The following is a 19,508-nucleotide window of genomic DNA, read 5'->3' as shown; positions in this document are numbered from 1 at the left end:
CTGAGCTTGTCGGTGCTTATGCTACTCTCTATATCGAGAAATTTAGAAAAATAACCACCTGTTGAGATCGAAATTGATAATAAACCACGGTTTAGCTCTTTGATTGGTGTAAAGACATAACTACCTAAAACACAAAATTCACATTTGACTAACGTTTTCGTTTGCAAACGTTTAATCCCTCAACTAAGAGTTTTGAACTTCTGATATGATGAATTTTCCACGAGGATGAATTTCACGAGGTGAAACATCATGAGGTTTGTTCTATGACATACATGTGTGGAAGTTTCATGTTATTTTTGCATCCCTTACGGGCATTACAACTTGATGATCATAAGTACTACATGCTCTCATCATTGATTATCTAGTGCTTATTACAACACCTCATATGCATGTTTTCTCCATATTCAAGCAAGAGACCAACCACGCCAAGAACACGTCATTCCAAATGACAATATCCTTTGAACCTATCCATTTTTATTAGCATAATCCTACCAAAGATGGCGAATTCTCTCCCCGAAGAGATGCAGGGTTTATACAAAGATGAAAGGTCCACGTGCTATGTGGCAATAATCAGGGCCGGCCCTGTGTCAAAAATACCTCATGGCGAAAAAAAATTGGAGGCCTCTAAGCTGCAATCATCTTATTTGTCTTTTTTAGCCCCAGATTTGAAACTATGGAATCGCGAGGTGCAAGTGCTGAATGTGCAGTAGAGACGGTATAGCCGTAATGAGGCCACTTATGCGGGAGGCATATCCGCACCTCTTCTGATACTCAGTTAATTTCGAGGACGAAATTTCTTTAAGGGGGTAGAGTGAGCCCTGCAAATTTCTCTTTTCTTTTCGGCATTGTTGTCATATTAATCGACATTTTTTAGAGATGTCAAATTTTTTATTTATCATTTTTGTGTTAAACTACTTGTCGTCACGAGCATGGAGGTATACTCGGAATATTTTTCCAATGCTCAGGTTAATTTTATATGTATTTACGAAGTTTATGATTACCTAAGTCGCATTTTCAGAAATTACACTTTTTATATTTTTAAATCTCAGCCCTTGATCTCTATCATTTGATCTCCGTCGTTGAATTTAAAGTAAAATGAGAGCCTAGGGTGGGCTCTCCCACACACAAACCTCTTTCTCATTTTCTTTTTCTTTTCCTTCTTTATTTTCTTTCTTCTTCTCTCTCCCTCACGCATCCCTCTCTATGTTCTCTCTGTTTGAAACAGAGAAACCTAGAGACTGTGACCTTTGACCGACCGCGCCGCCGCAATCCGGCCACGTCAGGGATTGCCACCACCACCATTATCTCTCATTCGACGAGCTATACATAACTCGGTCATTGCATGTGAGATTTGAGCCGATCTCTGTCCCTTCGAAATGGGAAGCCCTTATTTTTGGAGGCCCCAGACGCAGGTCTGTTTCGCCTTGCCCCAAGGCCGGCCCTGGCAATAATAGACCAAAAAACCTTTAATCGTGCTGAAGTCGACAATTTTGTTGTCTCCAGTTAGTGTCTAGCTATGAATTTATGGATTTTGACAGAGTGTACTAAAATTGAAATTTTTTATGGAGGGGATACATGTCAGGTTTGAGGTCGCGTTCGTCATTGGTTTTTAGTGACATTTCTATTCTTTCAGTTAATTAAGATTGTGCTTTGGGGAATCATGTCTTTACACTAGGCAAAGAGGTTAGATTTCAACAAAAATCTAAAGTGTAATTAATTATCAATTTCCATCTCAAAAAGTGATTATTTTTCTAAATTTCTCCTCCATATCTATCCTTCCTCATGTCTTTAATCATGTCCATTTATCTCTTTTCATGATTTTGACCATTTTCTTTTCCTTTTTTTTCTAGTTTGAATATTACTTGCTTCTGGAATCTGGACAAAGAACATGTTTTTTCTCTGACTTGTTCTAGACATCTATTATCATGATCAATAAGTTTTTTCATCTTTCGGAATAATCACTTCATGCATGCATCAAATAGAAGTTGTTAGTTTTGTTTTAAAGAGTAACAAAAAGAAAAAACAATTAAACATAATAGTCTACTTAAAGAAATTTTGATGTGTTGAGTTCATTACATAGCATGTAATTTAAAAAGAAATATTTTATTGTCATGAGAGAGAGATAGAGATTTGTAGCATCTTGAATCAGTTGCATGTTTCATGTTTGGACGAATTGAAATTTTCCTTGCAAATTTATTCTGGAAACAAAGACTCTACCCATAGCTTAAGAACCTAGTGACTCTCTTGTAATTAAAAAGAAATGATCCATGTTGTTGAGTACAAAACTTTACAATAATATGATGAAGTTGCATGCTAATGACTACATGCTCAGTGGCGGATCCAGGATGAAATGGCTACCAGGACTTCAAAAAAAGTCTATTAGATAAAGAAGAATGTAGTGTATTTTTGAGTCTATATGGTCTTACGGTATGATTTTTTGAGTTGATGAAATCTTATTAGCAGGTGACGATGTTTTTTAGTCAAGTGAAACTTCATTTTATTATCAAAGTACTGCAGCACCACAAGAACAATAATGTAACCTAAAACTAACAACCAAAACCAGATGCAAAACAACAAACAAGATAAACTTCCTTACATGCTCAAGTTCTAATAGATAAGACTAAGAAGGAGGACTGAACAAGAACAAGATAAAATGCTTTTAGGGGGAGTTGAACCTAGCACCCTGAATTAACATAATAAAGCCTAACCAATAAATACAAGTAGGTATGGTAGGTTAATTATGTTTTACAAATATCCCACCAAGGCTTAAGCCCTTGCAAGACTAGCCTAAATCCGCCGCTGATCGGGGCTCGATTTTATGCTAAATTTGAGACGAGATTTTGAATCAAATGAAGAAAATTTCCGGCTTTAAGCCTTCAATGGTGGCTGTATGAAATCATTAGGGAAAAAAAGAACATGAGGTCATTGGTATTACAATCCCCAAACTTTTTCTTTCTTCATTTTGAAAAGGAAGAGTCTATGATTCCACCTATCACCAAAAAATGTATGATTCCATCTGCTTTTCCTAAATCTAGGATCATATATGAGAGAGAAAATCTGGGTTTTTTTTTTCAACAAGTGAAAAATCTGGTTTTAAAACCCAGATATTAATCCGGGAGTTAAATATGCCTACCACTTTCTCTCTCCCAGAATTATAGATATTCTTTATTTCCATTGGATGATGGTTTCAAACTTTCAATTGGAGGAGATTCACAGAGATGATTATCAAAATAGAAAGAGAAGAAGGAGAAATCTGAAAACAAAAAATTAAAGGAATAAGAAAGAGAAAAGGAAGAAGAATGGGCAGATTTTTTTTAATGTTAACAGTTACATATCGAAGTAATGGACACGTAATCATAGCATTGGAGGAGATGATTGAGGCAGGGAAATTATGGCAAAAGTGATTTTGTCTACGTCGGTGCTCTGAATAAACTCCCATAAATTATAACTTTTTAGCTTTAAGATCACTTCACAACAGTTTGGCATAATTATGGGTGGGCATAAAAAACAGAAATCTCGATCCCGATCCTGTTCCGATCCCGTCCCGAAATTCATATGGATGGGACGGAGGTCTAAAAACGTTTGTCCTATCCCGATCCCGTCCCACGTTCCATCCCACTTCATAATAGTGGGATGGAACGTGAGACGAATAATTTATATCCCGCTTCGTCCCGTCCCATCCCATCTTTAATGAAAACTCAAAAATTCTATATATATTTGTATCAAAATGAAACTAATTTATGTTATTAATAATTCCAAAATTATATCAACTCAAATAATAATGGTAAATTATAATATTTTGAACATAATATGCATTTTTTGTGTTAAAATATCATTATTGAATGTTACTTTGTCATGAAAAAATAAAAATATAGGTTTTTATTTAACTTCATATGAAGGTGGGATTTGTCCCGTCCCGTCCCAACCGGGATTAATCTCGAGTGAGATGCATTTTTAAAAACCCTCGTCCCGTCCCGATCTTGTCCCGTCCCGTGCCCACCCCTAGACATAATCGTGGCCCCCATTATGTTGCAAAACATTGTACTATACATGCATTCTATTCATTCTCGGAAAAAACTTGCGTACAATCTCATATACGCGTGCGTCTAAATTCTATCTCATTTGTGTATTTGGAGAATATAAATAAATAATTTAAACTGTTCAAAAGTTTATTTTATCAATAAATATTATTCATGTAAAAAATCTATACAGATAAAAATTGTTTGTTTGGTCGATTGCATCAAACAAATGAACAATCATGATGAAAGATAATAGTCTCATAATTAGCCGTTAATCTGTTTGATGCAATTAATTGAGAAAACCATTTTTATTTGTATTAATTTTTTGCATAAATAATCTTTATTAATTTATTCAACTTTAAATTAGTTTAAATTATTTATTTATATTATGAAAAATACGTAAACGCGAGAGTGATGCAAGTTTTTTCGTTCATTCTCTTTATTATGGTTTTTAACGTCATGAATTAAAGGGAAAAAAACGTTACACAAATAGCGTTTGGCCGGTGGGAGCATGGCAAGCGCGTTAAAAACAAGGCGTGAGCAAGTGGGTTTATGGGAATTGAATACAAAATATGACCCACGTGAGTATGAAAGATAGACAGCTCATTGGAAAGCCACTCGTATGGGATTGTCACTCACTAATCAGTAATCACTACTATTGCTCTCTATGCTTACTTCATATGCTTGGTTCAAAAAATTATTTATTAGGGGTAGGCATAAAAAACAGAAATCATGATCCCGTCCCGAAATTATAGGGACGGGATGGGACGGGACGGAGGTCTAAAAACGTTCGTCCCGTCCCGTTTCATAATAGTGGGACGGGACGTGAGATGAATAATTTATATCCCGCTTCGTCCCGTCCCGTCCCACCTTTAATGAAAACTTAAAAATTCTTATATATTTGTACTAAAATGAAACTAATTTATGTTCTTAATAACTCCAAAATTATTTCAACTCAAATAATAATGCTAAATTATAGTATTTTGAACATAACATGCATTTTTTTTGTTAAAATTTCATTATTAAATGTTACTTTGTTAATGAAAAAGTAAAAATATAGGTTTTTATTTAACTTCATAGGGAGTTGGGATTTGTCCCGTCCCGTCCCGATCCTGTCCCGTCCCAATCGGGATTAATCACGAGTGAGATGCATTCTTAAAAACCCTCATCCCGTCCCGATTCAAAAGAGTGGGACGGGACGTGGGATGAGCCCCGTCCCGTCCCATCCCGTCCCGTGCCCACCCCTATTATTTATGAAAGCAACTCAGTGTCTACCAATCTACCATTATCAATCTGTATCTGAGTATTGACACTGATTAGTGATTAGGGAGCTTTAACAACTCCAAATTAATTTATTTTGATAGCGATTTATTAAAAAAAATAGTAATCTCTAATCTCTAAGTTAATTCCAATGAGTTGTGACTTAATTTAACACTGTACTAGAACATGCTATTATTTATAAAAATCCATTAAAAGTGGCAATCATTCATACATTAAACTTAGGCTTTAAATGTGTAAGTAGATTTATCGCGCACTCTTAGTATGCACACCTTTGTGCCCACTTTTTATTTTAATGTCACATGTTCTTATCTACTAATTATAGTTAATTATTTTATATTTTAACTTAGCAAATTTTTTCTTTTTTTTTTCTAATTAAATAATTAACTCAAAGGATTGAGGTGAAGTGTTGATGCCAAACCAAAATCTGCATATAGACGTGATCAATATGACCATGGCTTAAACAATAGATTACAATGATCATTAACATGTAAAAATTAATTATATATGGATAAACTAACCACTGTATATTAAACCCAATATACACAATTAAAATTCAGACCATGTAATTCGAAACACAAAAATTACACAAAAAAATCTGGTGCTTTGAGTTACATTGTGAATTTGATATTATTATTATTTTTTTATGAGTTAATTATTTAGTTAGAAAAAAAAATTAACAAAGGTAAGATATAAAACAATTAACTATGGTTAGTAGATAATAACATGTGGCTATAGGTGATGGGCATAAGGTAGACATATTAAAGGTGAGTGATAAATTTAATTTCTTAAAATGTCGACAATGACCTCATAGTGTTGTTGTATTCATTTTTGAAAATAACAAAATGCACGTCGCTCAAATTTAATAGAGAGAATAATAGCACTTTAAGACTTAATTTGATGTGCCTCACCGTAATTCGTGTACCGGTGGTACGACATCTAGTTTATAACAATAAGATTTTCATTTTCCCTACTACAATTTCATAAAACAACTATGTACATTCATAAGATTTTTGTAATCACTCTTCATGCAAAAGAAGATATCGATCAGGGTTCATAGCAAAATGGATTTTTTTTTTGTAGTTTTCTCCATTAAATACTATGAACACATAAGGAGTTGGTAACGTTGCATTAGTGGTAGTCAAGTTTACAGAAAATATAATCAAGAAAACATGAAAAAGTATGGAACGAGATTTAAAAGCTTCTCAATCTATTCCAAATTCCCCTAATGTATCATTAGCCAATTCATATCCCTACTGAGTATACTAGTATACTTTGAACGAATCTTACATTATTTATGGGACTGGTATGATGAATTCATATAAGCTATTGAATGAAAAAAGCGATAAACATGATATTTACGACGTGTGTTTAGACTTTAGAGCTTGAGAATAAAAAATGAAAAATAATATGTATTAAAAAAAAGATTAAAAACATTGCATGATTCCAGTTTGCCCATATGCAAATCCAGCTCTAGTCCTCTGTCAATCCAAGCTTCTAATTCCCTTATTGATCCAACACCATTTTAATTTTTTTTAAACTAATCCCAGATCCAAATCTTCTAAAAAAATTCACACAAAACCCCAATCCACTGTCCTCAAGCCTAACATACCACCCCAGCACCCTCCTCCTTGACCCAATCCAGCCGCTCGTAGCCCAAACGCGAGCTCAGCGTGTGGGCATGTGCACCCAGTCTCTCCCTCCCAATCCCATTTGCTACCCCTCCCTTTAAATACATTCTGACCCCTCTTTTTTCTCTTCCCATATTTTCTCTTCCCTCTCTCACTTCGAACCCCAAAACTCTCACCACCTCAAATCCGCCACTGCATTTCTCCACAGAATCGTAAACGGTGTCGTTTTGAGGAGAGAGAAGAGAAGAGAATGGTGTCCACGGCGGCGAGAGTAGATCTGGACGGGAAGCCGATAAAGCCGATGACGATATGCATGATCGGCGCCGGTGGCTTCATCGGGTCCCACCTCTGCGAGAAGCTGATGGCGGAGACGCCGCACAAGGTCCTAGCCTTGGACGTTTACAATGACAAGATCAAGCACCTGCTGGAGCCATCCGACGGTCATCCTTGGTCCGATCGCATCCAGTTCCACCGCCTCAACATCAAGCACGACTCCCGCCTTGAAGGCCTCATCAAGACCTCAGATCTGGTACCTCATTCTTCATCTTCTTCTATGTTTTACTTTGTGTTTTTTACTGCTTTGGAATTTTTACGGGCTAGGATTTGCTGCAGACTATCAATCTGGCCGCGATCTGTACTCCGGCGGACTACAACACGCGCCCGCTGGACACTATTTACAGCAACTTCATCGATGCCTTGCCTGTGGTGCGTTCGCTGCTCTACATTATTTCCGTTTGGAAAATTGAGATTTGATTGTGAAATTTGATTGAAGTTGATGTGAGATGTTGATTTGATTTTGGTGTGGATGATTTGGTTATAGGTGAAGTACTGTTCTGAAAACAACAAGAGGCTGATTCACTTTTCGACTTGTGAAGTGTATGGGAAGACCATTGGAAGCTTTCTTCCTAAAGATAGCCCCCTTCGTCAGGTAGCCTCTCCCTTTCTTTCTCTCACTTCGTTATGTAATTGCTTCATTTTTGGCATTGTGTAGGTTTGTTTAATGCAAACTGTTTGATTGCGAAATTCGGTTTCTTGAGATCCATTTATTGTGTCGTTGTGTAATGCTTAAGCAAATGCTGAAATCAGTAGATCTACAGTATTGGACGAACAAAACTACTTGCATATGCTGATATTTTTTATAGTAGTAGGAAAGCAGTTGAGAATATATTGATTTATTGAATGAACTGGTTCAACCTTTAAAAAGTTAGGAATAATAAATGACAGTAAACATCCCACTTTTGATGTCCCACATCAGAACTTCTTTAGGTTCATGTTTTGTTTTGTAAGATTAGGAAATTGTGAATTAATTTGATTCGGAAGTGAACCTTTTCATACTTGCTTTACGTCACACCCTGGAAACATAATAGCTTTAGGTGTCCTGTAGACTATTTATCCTTTTCTTTCTTTTGGCTTTCTTGTTTTCCGGTTTGAGGATGGCCATGTTATTGACATGCATGTGTATTGATATATTATCAGAGTGATATATCTTAAGCTTGCGATGGTCCATGCAATTGCATTACGAATGGATCACATAGACATGATTGAAAAAAGATAAAAGGTCAATTGAGGGATATAGGCTGTATACCAAAATGCATTGGTTCCACTTTTCTTGAGTTTTTATTTATTTATTGTCTTTCTTTTCATTTCCATAAATATATTGGATGGAATGCAATTTTTAACAATGAAAAATACAAGTGAGTATGTCTGTTACCAGAAGACTAACTTCCTCGTCATTTTTCACAGGATCCTGCATATTATGTGCTTAATGAAAATGATTCTCCTTGCATCTTTGGGTCTATCGAAAAGCAAAGATGGTCTTATGCCTGCGCAAAGCAATTGATTGAGAGGCTAATATATGGTCAGTTATCTTTTTGTTTGTCTGTTACCTTGCTGTTATGTAAGGTCTGATGCACTTTCTTCTTGTATACAGCTGAGGGAGCAGAAAATGGTCTTGAGTTTACCATTGTGAGACCCTTTAACTGGATTGGACCTAGGATGGATTTCATTCCCGGCATTGATGGCCCAAGTGAGGGTGTTCCAAGAGTTCTAGCATGCTTTAGTAATGTGTGTACCTATAACTTGGTACCTTAGTACTGCTCCTTTTCTATTTGGTATATTTATTGTGATCATTTCCTACTTTCTTCTGTTGCAGAATCTTCTTCGTCGCGAGCCACTCAAGCTGGTAGATGGTGGCGAATCCCAAAGAACATTCGTGTATATAAAGGATGCTATTGATGCTGTTATGTTGATGATTGTAAGTTTTGGAAACTTATCTTTTCTATCAATATTTGGCATGCAAAAGGCGTTGCTCATTAGTGTGTAACTTTTCTCCAGGAAAATCCTGCTAGGGCCAACAGTCACATATTCAATGTGGGCAACCCCAACAATGAAGTCACAGTTAGGCAGCTCGGTGAAATGATGACTGAGGTGATTATTTTACTTGTCAGATAATCAAGTTTAATTAGAAGTCCTGCATTTATCTTACTTGGTTTGATGATTGATGTCTTGCACATTGCAGGTTTATGCCAAGGTGAGTGGTGAGCCAAAACTTGAGCAACCAACTGTTGATGTCAGCTCAAGGGAATTTTATGGAGTGGGATATGATGATAGTGATAAGAGAATTCCAGACATGACCATCATCAACAGGCAGCTTGGTAATTATCTAGCATATTTCCTCCACCTTATTTTACTTTTAACTGATCTGACCAACAGCATTCTGACTTTCTGATTGCCCCGTCTACGACAGGCTGGAATCCAAAGACTTCATTATGGGACTTGCTTGAATCAACCCTCACGTATCAGCACAGGACGTATGCCGAGGCTATTAAGAAGGCCATTTCCCAACCAGCTTCCACAAACTAAATAAACTTGGGTTTTGACGCCAATCACGTATTCGTCCTTAGGTGTGCTGTTGTTTGGCAGGTGTTCAAATTCTTTTCTATGAAATCTTAATATGTAACCTTATGTTTGATTCGAATATATAGTACATTTTTTTTCGTCTCACGGATGTCGTTAGTTAATAGTTCGTGGTAGAGCTCAGCATTTTGTGCTTGGAATGTTTGCAGTATATCTAGATGTCCTTAGAAAACTATATCAAGTTACAGTAATTTGTCACCTGAGCTTTTGCAACGACATGCTGAGGATTATAGGCCACTATACAATTGAAGCTGGTTTTGTTCTTTTGGGGATGTGTTCGTCCTTCCTCCATTTGGGGCATATATTGTATTATTTTCGATAACCTTTCAGCTTATGATTTTCTTGGTTAATCATTATTATATTTATTATTTCAAGCATATATAGTTTTCTTTCGCCCTTATTCCCTGTATTTGTTCCACAAGGAAGAAGAGCACGGTGATATAGTTTTCATGTTGATTTTTGAGAATTCTTATACACGGCTGTGTAAATACATGGCAATCGTAGCCATTCGTATGTAATGTCAACCAGTATTCGCCGTTCACATACTAACTCGTATGGATTTTACTTATATATATACTATGGAATAGTAGTAGCTTAAACGAATGTGCAAGATGACAAGTACATTACAAAAACATACAAGTAGTTGGGTAAAATTAGGGTTGTTCTTCATCTGGCATGATGCTCGTATCTGAATCAGCGAGTAGGCAATTAATTTCGTATCTTACAATATAATCTGGCACTCCCCTGACACTATTGCAGTCTAATCTCTAAAGCAAAGAGAAGCCTGCAGCTGCTCTTCCAGATCTATTAGTTTAGCATTTTAGTTACATTTGACAAATATTAAAAAGACCACTGCTTATGCACACCCGGTGGGACTCGAACCCACAATCGCCTGATTAGAAGTCAGACGCCTTATCCATTAGGCCACGGGTGCTGGATGCCCTATTGCTTCCTGCAGTTGTTAATGACCATGATAAGCTTGTTTCCACTGCAACAATCTCTGAAGTCAGGTAAGGAGAAAATCGTCGTGGAAGAGAAATAGAGAATACATCATCCACTCTCCATGGAAAAGAATGAGGAGTAGGTAACAGATATCGAAAGATCCCAATGCTTTGTGCTCAACATTCACACAACATATTAGATGCATCTACCAAAGTTTACAAACTGGAGGGTAGAAGGCGCATTTGATCGTATTAGAAACTTGGAGCACACAATTTTAAGGTGTAACATTCGATATTTGTATCTAACAAAACATGCATATCAGTTCCTCTGTAGTTTTTTGTAACTAGCTAGCAAAGTTTGGGCTTAACCCTTGCCTTTATATCAAACCTAGAGGATTCTGCAATCAGGAACACCAATAACCATTCAACCCACATAGATAGGGCCAGAAAACCACAATATTGCCACCTCGATCCAAAGTTTATTACATATATCTTGTTTATGTTACGTTGTAGGTGAGAAATAAATAAATAAAACCATATGAAACAGATCTATCATTTTGGCATGGTTATGTTTGTTGTATTCATTATGACTTATCTCATCCTCATGAACTAAACATTATATCACCACCACTGTATTACTGATAAAGTAAAATATAAAATATTTCAGTCAATTACTTATTATGCGTGTTTTACCCTATTAGTATAGATTACGCCTTAATGTAATAGATATAAATTATTAATTCATCGGGATACTATGTATGTAATGTCTATATATAGACCTCATTATCAATCAATAAAGAGTTACATTATGTTACATTACATTGTTATTATTTTCATATTCACATTATCAATTAATAAAGAATTACATTATGTTACATTACATTGTTATTATTTTCATATTCATCATACTCGATCACGCTGATTAAGACTTATGACTGTGATAACCTAGCTGTAGATACCATGAGAATCATGATACTATACTTATACAGCTGATCAAGGGACGCGTATATATATGAAACATACCATTATTTTAGCTCTGGTAGGTTGTAATCTTCAGAGCCAATTTGCACCAACCGGTGATTTTCATGCCAAATTTTTTAGGTAATTATGTTCACATATATATGGCCACACGGGTCAAAATGGTAATTATGTTCTAAATTTTTGTTACTATCGGACACATGATTCACATATATATCTTTCCAATGGTTTTGTGATACTGTAATTATGATCTATCTTGTGCAATATACAATCTATAACCAATTTACCTCAACTGGTGCGGTTTATAGGATTGCACATTCCAAATCAGTACTTATAATATTTGACCTACACGGTAAAGAATGGTAGTTAGATTTGAATATATCATTAATTGAGACACTTTTTTTTTTGAAAAAAAAAACACTTGGTTTATAAAAAGAGCTTTACTCATTACATATATCTTCGAGATGCTAGTCAAGAGTTTATGAGCACACTCATAATGATACATATCATATGTCTATTCATTCTATATACTGAAGAAGCGAGTCTATGAGATATGTCATTTGACAAGTTTATATTGATAAAGGCACAAACATAAAGAATAAAGATAAAGATCATATTGGTAGAAATTGAGCTATTCACAGTCATACAATTTATAATAGATAGAAAATGATCGGCTAAAAGTTAAAAATAACAAATTGCACAAAACCTAGCACCACTAAGACCCACTAAGAGATGAATCCTAGGGTAATAATTCAGATCCAAATAGCCCAAAAAGACCAGCTCACTCAAGCCGAGAGACGTCCAGGTATGGCCCAAGCCAAGTCGCCATCTCTAACCACCATGGCTCCGCCATACTCTCGTCCTTGACCTACTCTGATTGCCGCATCCCGACCACACCACCACCCCGCTCGTGCCTATCACCAACCCAAGGGCTCCACTCTCCACTTCTTAGAGGTTTTCGGCCAAAATCGAAGCCATACCTGTACCATCCAAAAGCTTGAGCGATAGATCTCCTGGAATTCTTGATCACAATCATCAATCCCCGTCCGACAGCAAGCAGCATGACACCAACAAGGCCAAGTCCATGCGGGACGTCAAGGCCGCCACCGCCAGACGAAGCTTTCTCTATGTTTGCGGCCGCTTGGAGTATTCTAGGGTTTCTTTACCATTTAAAATTGAGACACATGATTCACAGTTGCTTTTTTCTGTGATGCTAGATATTTTTTTGAAAGATGTGTGAATCATGCACTTTGGAGATTTTTACTCTAATCTTAAAGTGAGTAATCTTCTATTTATGTCTGTTTGCCAAGACATTGTGCTATAGTAATGTTAGGTATTAAAGTGTTCAATTCGCTTCAGGTAGCGTAGAAGAAATTCACAACTTGGACGATTTACACTTTTATAGTGTCCAGAAAGTCAAAAACCAGAGAGAATATAAATCAAAATAAATCCAACCATAAAGAATGATGTCAGACACACCCCTTCCAAAATTAAACATAACCATAAGAATGATGCGCCTTCCCGGAGGGGTGTTGTTGTTTTTGTCCTTTGATAGCTGTAAAGGCCCACTCTTTGTTTATTTGACTCTGTTTGGACTTGGGATTCCTACTCTCTTCCAATTCATTCCTTCCCTTTTAACCCAACTCTTTACTTTTGGCTAAAGAAATCTCTCTTCTCCCCCCAAAATGGACCTGCTTTGGTAGACAACCACTCAACCCTGTTTGTATTCTACCCCCTCTTCTGCCATGCCTCCTGCTGGGAAGGTTTCTGAGTTCTTCAGAAAGGGCAATGACTGGTAATTTCTCATTCTCTAATTCCACTTTGTTTGATTGTAAGAGTGGTTCTTGTTTTGTATATGTTGCTGGTCTAGTTTACGTGGGGTTGTTGAAATTAGACTTTGGTTATAATTGGATTGATGATCTTTTACAGTTCAGTTCATTAATCCTGTTGGAATTAGGACTGATTGTTTGATGGGGTCATAAGAGATCATGTTGTTGATGTAGTCAGTGTTTTGTGTTTGTGTGAAGGTTTTGCAAAGCTGGATTGCCGAGTGATATTACCGTTGTGGTGGATGGTGTAAGCTTTCATCTTCATAAGGTATGCTCTTACAATTGAGATGATGGTTATTGAATTGTGGGATTGAATATGGATAGAAGTTGTTGACAATCTTAAAATTATTCACAGACCTCAAGGATGTGAGTTTGACTGGTTTATTGCTTCATGACAGTTTTTTTGCGGTCAACTCCTAGATTTTTCTTTCTTATGCTGGGAAGCAATTTCTTTAGACCTGGATTTTAGCTTTTCACCTTTGAATCTTGTCTTGTTAATATGTAGTAGTATGCAAAGTTGAAAATCTATTTGTCTTTATCTTTCTGGAAATCGAAGAATTGAATGTCATATGCGCTTGCTGATAGCATCATTTTGCTGGAAAAACTCCTATACTATGTTTTCAGCTACTTTGTTTTATCTTACTAGGGGACTTTTTTTTTTATTCTGAATTGCTGTTGTTGTCTTCTTCCATCCTTACGTATAGTTTCACTTATCACAATTTGTCGCTCTCCAGTTTCCACTCATATCAAAATGTGGGAAGATAGCACGTGTATATGAAGAGTCAGAAAGGAAACATGAGAAGATTTTCAGTACAGTTCTTGAGGATTTCCCTGGCGGCCCTGACGTGTTCCTGATCGCAGCTAAATTCTGCTATGGTATGCGGGTGGAATTGACTTCTAGAAACATAGTAATGGTGTACTGTGCAGCGGATTACCTTGAAATGATAGACGAGTTTGGAGACGAAAACTTACTCTCGAGGTCAGAGAGTTTTTTCTATAAGCATATACTTCACAACTGGAAAGATTGTATCTTGGCTCTTCAAAGTTCTGAGCCTGTGTTCCAAAGGGCAGAAAAGCTTCGCATAATAAACAGATGTGTAAATGCTTTATCAGTGATGGTTTGCACAGATCCTAGTTTATTTGGATGGCCGATGATGATGTATGGTAGCTTACAGAGTCCTGGTGGAAGCATCCTTTGGAATGGAATTAATACTGGAGCAAGGATCCGAAGCTCTGAGTCTGATTGGTGGTTTGAAGACATCTCATACCTCAGTGTGAGTTTGTTTGAGAGACTTATCAAGGCAATGGAAATGAAGGGTATAAGACCTGAAAACATCGTAGGCGCTGTAATGCACTATACCAGAAAATACCTACCTGGCCTAGGTAGATGGCTGGGTGGACAACATGGTATACCCAGGACAGTTACAAGTTTTAGTTTTGCACCTATTGCCCTTGATCAAAGGGTAGTTTTAGAAAGCATTGAAAAACTTCTTCCCCAGAAGAAGGGTAAATCATTTTGCCGGTTTTTGCTAGGACTTCTTCGTGTTGCATTAATATTGGGGGTCAGTCAAACCTGCAAGGACTCTCTGGAGAAGAGAATAGGGAGGCAACTGGAATTTGCAACTTTAGATGGTCTTCTGATCCCCACATATTCAGATGCTGAGACATTGTATGATACTGACACTGTTCAGCGGATAATCCAACATTTCATGTCATCAGAATTGAAAGTTACACCATTTTCTCCAGCATCAGTTGAACTGGAAATATCTCCATCATCCGAACCATTAAGGTTAGTTGCAAAGCAGATTGATAGCTACATTGCGGAGGTCGCATCAGATGTAACTCTAAAGCCTGGAAAGATACGCTCTCTTGCAGAGGCTCTTCCAGAATCTTCAAGAACTTTGCATGATGGGCTGTATAGGTCACTTGATATATACTTCAAGGTTTGATTTTACTTGACCTCATCTTTAGATAAAAACAGCTCTTTCCTTATTGAAATCTCTTTATTGCAACATAAATTGTATTAATCTTTTTTTCAGGCACATCCTTGGCTCTCAGATAAGGAGAAGGAAGAACTTTGCAACATCATTGACTTCCAGAAACTCTCTATTGATGCATATGCCCATGCATCCCAAAATGATAGGTTGCCGCTTAGAGTTGTTCTTCAAGTCCTGTTCTTCGAGCAGATGCATTTGAGAACTGCTCTAGCTGGTCATTTGAATGTCTTAGAAACTGAAAGTGCCCCTGCAGGTCCTGCTATTGCCCAAGGTGACATGGCTGGCCAGATTATACAGAGGGATGGGTGGGTGAATATGGTGCGTGAGAACCGGGTTTTAAAGGTGGATATGGACAAAATGAGATCTAGAGTTGGTGAGCTTGAACAAGAATTTAGTAAAATAAAGCAAGAGATGAAAAAGGTGACCAAATCACATAGTTCAATCAGTTCGCCTCATGTGGTTGCCAGGAGAATTGGTTGCAATCTTCTTTCGCGACCTTCAGATGCGAAACTAGATACCATTGGAAGTACTGGGCCCTCCCCAAGAGCATCAGTTGAGCAGGGGCGTTTTTCCTGCCATTCTAGACACAATAAAAGTTTCTCATTGTTCTGAGAGATAGTACAAAGAAATCGGAAGGCTGCCATTTGTGCTTGGTGTTCCGGTTGGTCCTGAGGAGATATTGGAGAAAGGAAGAAATTCCACAGTTAACATCACTGTCAAAACCTTTGGAACGTGTTGCGCGTCCTTCACATTTCTGTGAACCAACCGGAATGGTTTCAGCAGTGTCTGGAGGAGGACGGTACAACTTTTTTCATACTACAGAAGACTGTCTTTTTTATGGTTGGTTTTTGTTCAAGCATGGAGAGATCTTCTTTCCGGGTGGTGATTGGCAGTAAAAGGTTAAACTCACAAAAATGAGGTAAGAAGAGTACAGGTATACATGTATATATGTAACATAGAATGCTGCTAATCCGAACTCAGAATGTGATCTCCAGATCCCAGGGTTGATATTTGGTACATATCTATAAGTTATACACATAGTTTCCCATAGATTAAAGGAATTGTTGTTCTTGAGTTTTTGATCTTTAGTTTAACAGTGAGTTTATACATGTACATCTGCAAGAGTCGAGTTGTAACTTGTTAGTCTGGAATTAACAATGGAAAATATTAGTGGTATTGTTATGTTTGAAAATTGATTGGCTTGCATTTTAGTCATTTGAAATTTTTTGATTCTGTATCTGTAATCACGTTTTGCATTATAGTCCCAGATTCATGATATGATATCCAGCAACGCAGGCTTGGCTGTAAGGAATCAGACAAAGACGGATCTCTTTGGAAGAGAGAAATTTTTTATAAGGAATATTATGTCATTTGCAATAGATAATAAGCATGTATTAACAGTACCACTTTACAAGAACTCTCAAAATATGTTAATGGTGACAAAATATCATGGAGCCATTTTTACTATATTAAGATGCATGTCATTGCAATGCTGTGACCATTCTATGGAAACCCACAGTGCCAAACTCGAGTATGCCTCCTCTATTCAATGATGGATGTCTGAGTTTGATATATGATTTTGAAACTTTGAGTGGTGTTTGAGGCTAATATTTAGGACTTTAGGTTCTAGGCACAGACAGTAGAAGTTGGTCAATGTTTACCTACAGGCAATAAAGATTGCACCTTTTGTTTCGCTTTTGTTTATGGTTTCAAACTTTCAATGATTTGCCAGATTAAAGTGAAAGGCTTTGAGAAGCTCTTGTGCTTTCAAGATTAGTTCTGGCGGTAAAGAGTGCTCTTGGGTTGGAGATTCCGAGATTGTACGTGCTGTTACTGCTGTAGAAAATTAGACGATGAGTAGTATTACTAGTATATGGGGTTCAAAGCCAGAACTAATGAAAAATAGTGTACTGGTGGTTCCATTTACTAGACCTAAACACGAGTCTACATAGTTTTCAGACTTTCCTGGAGCTAGTTTTGACTTTTGAGTTCCTAGTTGGAGGATATGCTTATAATCTTGGAAGGAAACATGTCAATGAAGTTCACACTGTATTGGACTGCTTAATAGGTGGGTGAAGCTAAGTTTGAGTTTCCTTGGGGACGTAACTTTCTTTTAGTTCATTTGAGTACTTTGAAGGAAAACAAATAGGGAGTTTCTATTCGATCATACCTCCTCAAACAGTACTTAAACATATCTCTTTTTCTAATTTCGTTTTGATTTTTCAACGCATGTAAAATTACAAAAAAAAACATATAAAAGTGATAAAAAAACAAAACAAAAAACAAGAGAATTCTTAACCTGCATATTTTATAATTTTTCTTTTTTCATTAATCCTTTATTTATTTATTTCAAGTTAACCCTAATTCAGAATAATAAATTGAATAAGATGATTTAATTACTTTCATTTTTTATTGTTAAAAAATATAATAAATAACATTATTAATCTTCATGTATCAATTGAAAAGCTACATAGAATTTTTAATAAACAAATAATTTGAAGAAAATTTGTAAACATAAAATAAAAAAGTATGCGCATAATGCTTGTGATAGATCATCAATTTAGTCAATAATAGAATGGTTATAGACTTATAGTGATCCTTGAAACAGCATTATGTAATAAATCACTAATAAGTTGATTATTCTATAAATCTTAAGAAAAATAAAAACCTCTTGGGTGATAAATAAAATCTTAATCAAGGGAGAAAAAGAGCACAACACACTATCTACATTTGATAGCATCATGTGAGGTAGACTCCCTCTGATGTCTACGAAACCAATTTTCTTGATTAGTATCATAATCACGGAGTATATACAAATAACAAAATATACAACGTTTATAACATGCTTTTCAAAAGTAATTTATGGCTAATGATTAATCATCAATCTCGTCATACATCCTCAAGTCATACATATTATACATCGCCAAACTTAGATCTTAGGGAAGAAGATTTCATAACAACTCAAAATAAGAGTTTGCAATAAAAATCAGATTCTCGCGTGAAAATGACATTCATGCACTTAGACAGACATAACTTCTTATTCATAACAGGTATGAGTGAATCGTAAAATTTTTATGGAAAGTAAACATATGTGGCGTTCCAGTGACATAAAGCTCACAACCTAGGTCAATCAGGGCAGTTCACAAAGCCATGTCGAATTTGACTAACTTGCAAATTCCTGGACAAAACTGTCATACTTTGTTAAAGCGGTCATAACTCACTGAATGCAATAGATAAAAACAAATGGTTGGTGTCTTTGGAAGGAAGACACATAGAAATTTCCAATGGTACCAACTTCACCATTTTTCATGAAGTGAGCTATCGTGTAGGTTTCAAATTGACCTACGAAATCGAATAGATTCTGATTTTCCACATTCAATGTGTCTTTCACAATGGAATGAGGGATGAACCAATGACAGACTGATTTTGGTCCAAAACAAAGCCACATGCATTCTTTACGCTACTAGTGTCATTTGCAATACCAATGCGTATACCAGTGTGAGTGAGCTACTAGCGACGTTGGTGTGGAGAGGATTCGTGTTAGCAGTTTAGGTTGAAAATTTATACTGATAGACTTTGGAAACTCATATTGATAGATTTATGAAGCCAACTTGACCTCGACTTCAAATAAATTAACACCTGAGCAACTGACAACGCTTCTTTTGCAAGACAGTGAGTAACATTGTTGTCGTCCCATCTCACAAAAATTAAAACTACGAAAAAGAAAAGATTGAATAGAGACACTAACTTAAACGATCATATGTTCTTCAACACTTAAATCATCCACACTAGCTCTCATGTAAAGAATTGATGATGGAGAGGAGCATCTCCGTCAACTTCCAAGGAGGCCTTAGTTTTAGTTCATGATATGCCTTTTTAAACAAATATATAAAAATGAATCACTGATCCATTAACAACC

The 19,508-nt window shown here is 36.4% G+C and overlaps 2 protein-coding genes and 1 non-coding gene across 3 annotated transcripts; 2 read left to right on the top strand and 1 right to left on the bottom strand.

Moving 5' to 3' along the window:
- Nucleotides 1–7,082: 7,082 nt before the first annotated feature.
- Nucleotides 7,083–10,223, top strand: LOC126785942 (UDP-D-apiose/UDP-D-xylose synthase 2). The gene is made up of 9 exons (XM_050511622.1): nucleotides 7,083–7,457; nucleotides 7,541–7,633; nucleotides 7,749–7,856; nucleotides 8,672–8,786; nucleotides 8,859–8,992; nucleotides 9,081–9,182; nucleotides 9,263–9,355; nucleotides 9,447–9,582; nucleotides 9,675–10,223. The coding sequence occupies exons 1-9, from the start codon at nucleotides 7,179–7,181 to the stop codon at nucleotides 9,788–9,790; spliced, it is 1,176 nt and encodes a 391-aa protein (XP_050367579.1). The 5' UTR covers nucleotides 7,083–7,178; the 3' UTR covers nucleotides 9,791–10,223.
- Nucleotides 10,224–10,705: 482 nt separating this feature from the next.
- TRNAR-UCU (transfer RNA arginine (anticodon UCU)) lies at nucleotides 10,706–10,778 on the bottom strand. Its single transcript has one exon. It is a non-coding gene; the product is annotated as a tRNA-Arg (tRNA).
- Nucleotides 10,779–13,295: 2,517 nt separating this feature from the next.
- On the top strand, nucleotides 13,296–16,899 carry LOC126786598 (BTB/POZ domain-containing protein At3g44820). Its single transcript, XM_050512455.1, has 4 exons — nucleotides 13,296–13,558; nucleotides 13,791–13,860; nucleotides 14,327–15,535; nucleotides 15,632–16,899. Exons 1-4 carry the CDS (start codon nucleotides 13,509–13,511, stop codon nucleotides 16,199–16,201), a joined length of 1,899 nt encoding a protein of 632 aa, XP_050368412.1. The 5' UTR covers nucleotides 13,296–13,508; the 3' UTR covers nucleotides 16,202–16,899.
- The last annotated feature ends 2,609 nt before the right edge of the window (nucleotides 16,900–19,508 follow it).

The sequence above is a fragment of the Argentina anserina genome, chromosome 3 (genome assembly GCF_933775445.1).
Source record: "Argentina anserina chromosome 3, drPotAnse1.1, whole genome shotgun sequence".
Classification (NCBI taxonomy): Eukaryota; Viridiplantae; Streptophyta; class Magnoliopsida; order Rosales; family Rosaceae; genus Argentina; species Argentina anserina.
Note: the sequence above shows the minus strand (reverse complement) of the source record. Positions and strands in the feature narration are given on the sequence as shown.

What these genes read in the sequence shown, in the direction of transcription:
- LOC126785942 (XM_050511622.1), top strand. Translation starts at nt 7,179, where the DNA reads ATGGTGTCCACGGCGGCGAGAGTAGATCTGGACGGGAAGCCGATAAAG. An exon ending in TCATCAAGACCTCAGATCTG is followed by an intron (nt 7,458 to 7,540) that starts GTACCTCATTCT and finishes GATTTGCTGCAG; the next exon opens with ACTATCAATCTGGCCGCGAT. An exon ending in TCGGTGAAATGATGACTGAG is followed by an intron (nt 9,356 to 9,446) that starts GTGATTATTTTA and finishes TGCACATTGCAG; the next exon opens with GTTTATGCCAAGGTGAGTGG.
- LOC126786598 (XM_050512455.1), top strand. Translation starts at nt 13,509, where the DNA reads ATGCCTCCTGCTGGGAAGGTTTCTGAGTTCTTCAGAAAGGGCAATGAC. An exon ending in TTCAGAAAGGGCAATGACTG is followed by an intron (nt 13,559 to 13,790) that starts GTAATTTCTCAT and finishes GTTTGTGTGAAG; the next exon opens with GTTTTGCAAAGCTGGATTGC. An exon ending in TAAGCTTTCATCTTCATAAG is followed by an intron (nt 13,861 to 14,326) that starts GTATGCTCTTAC and finishes GTCGCTCTCCAG; the next exon opens with TTTCCACTCATATCAAAATG.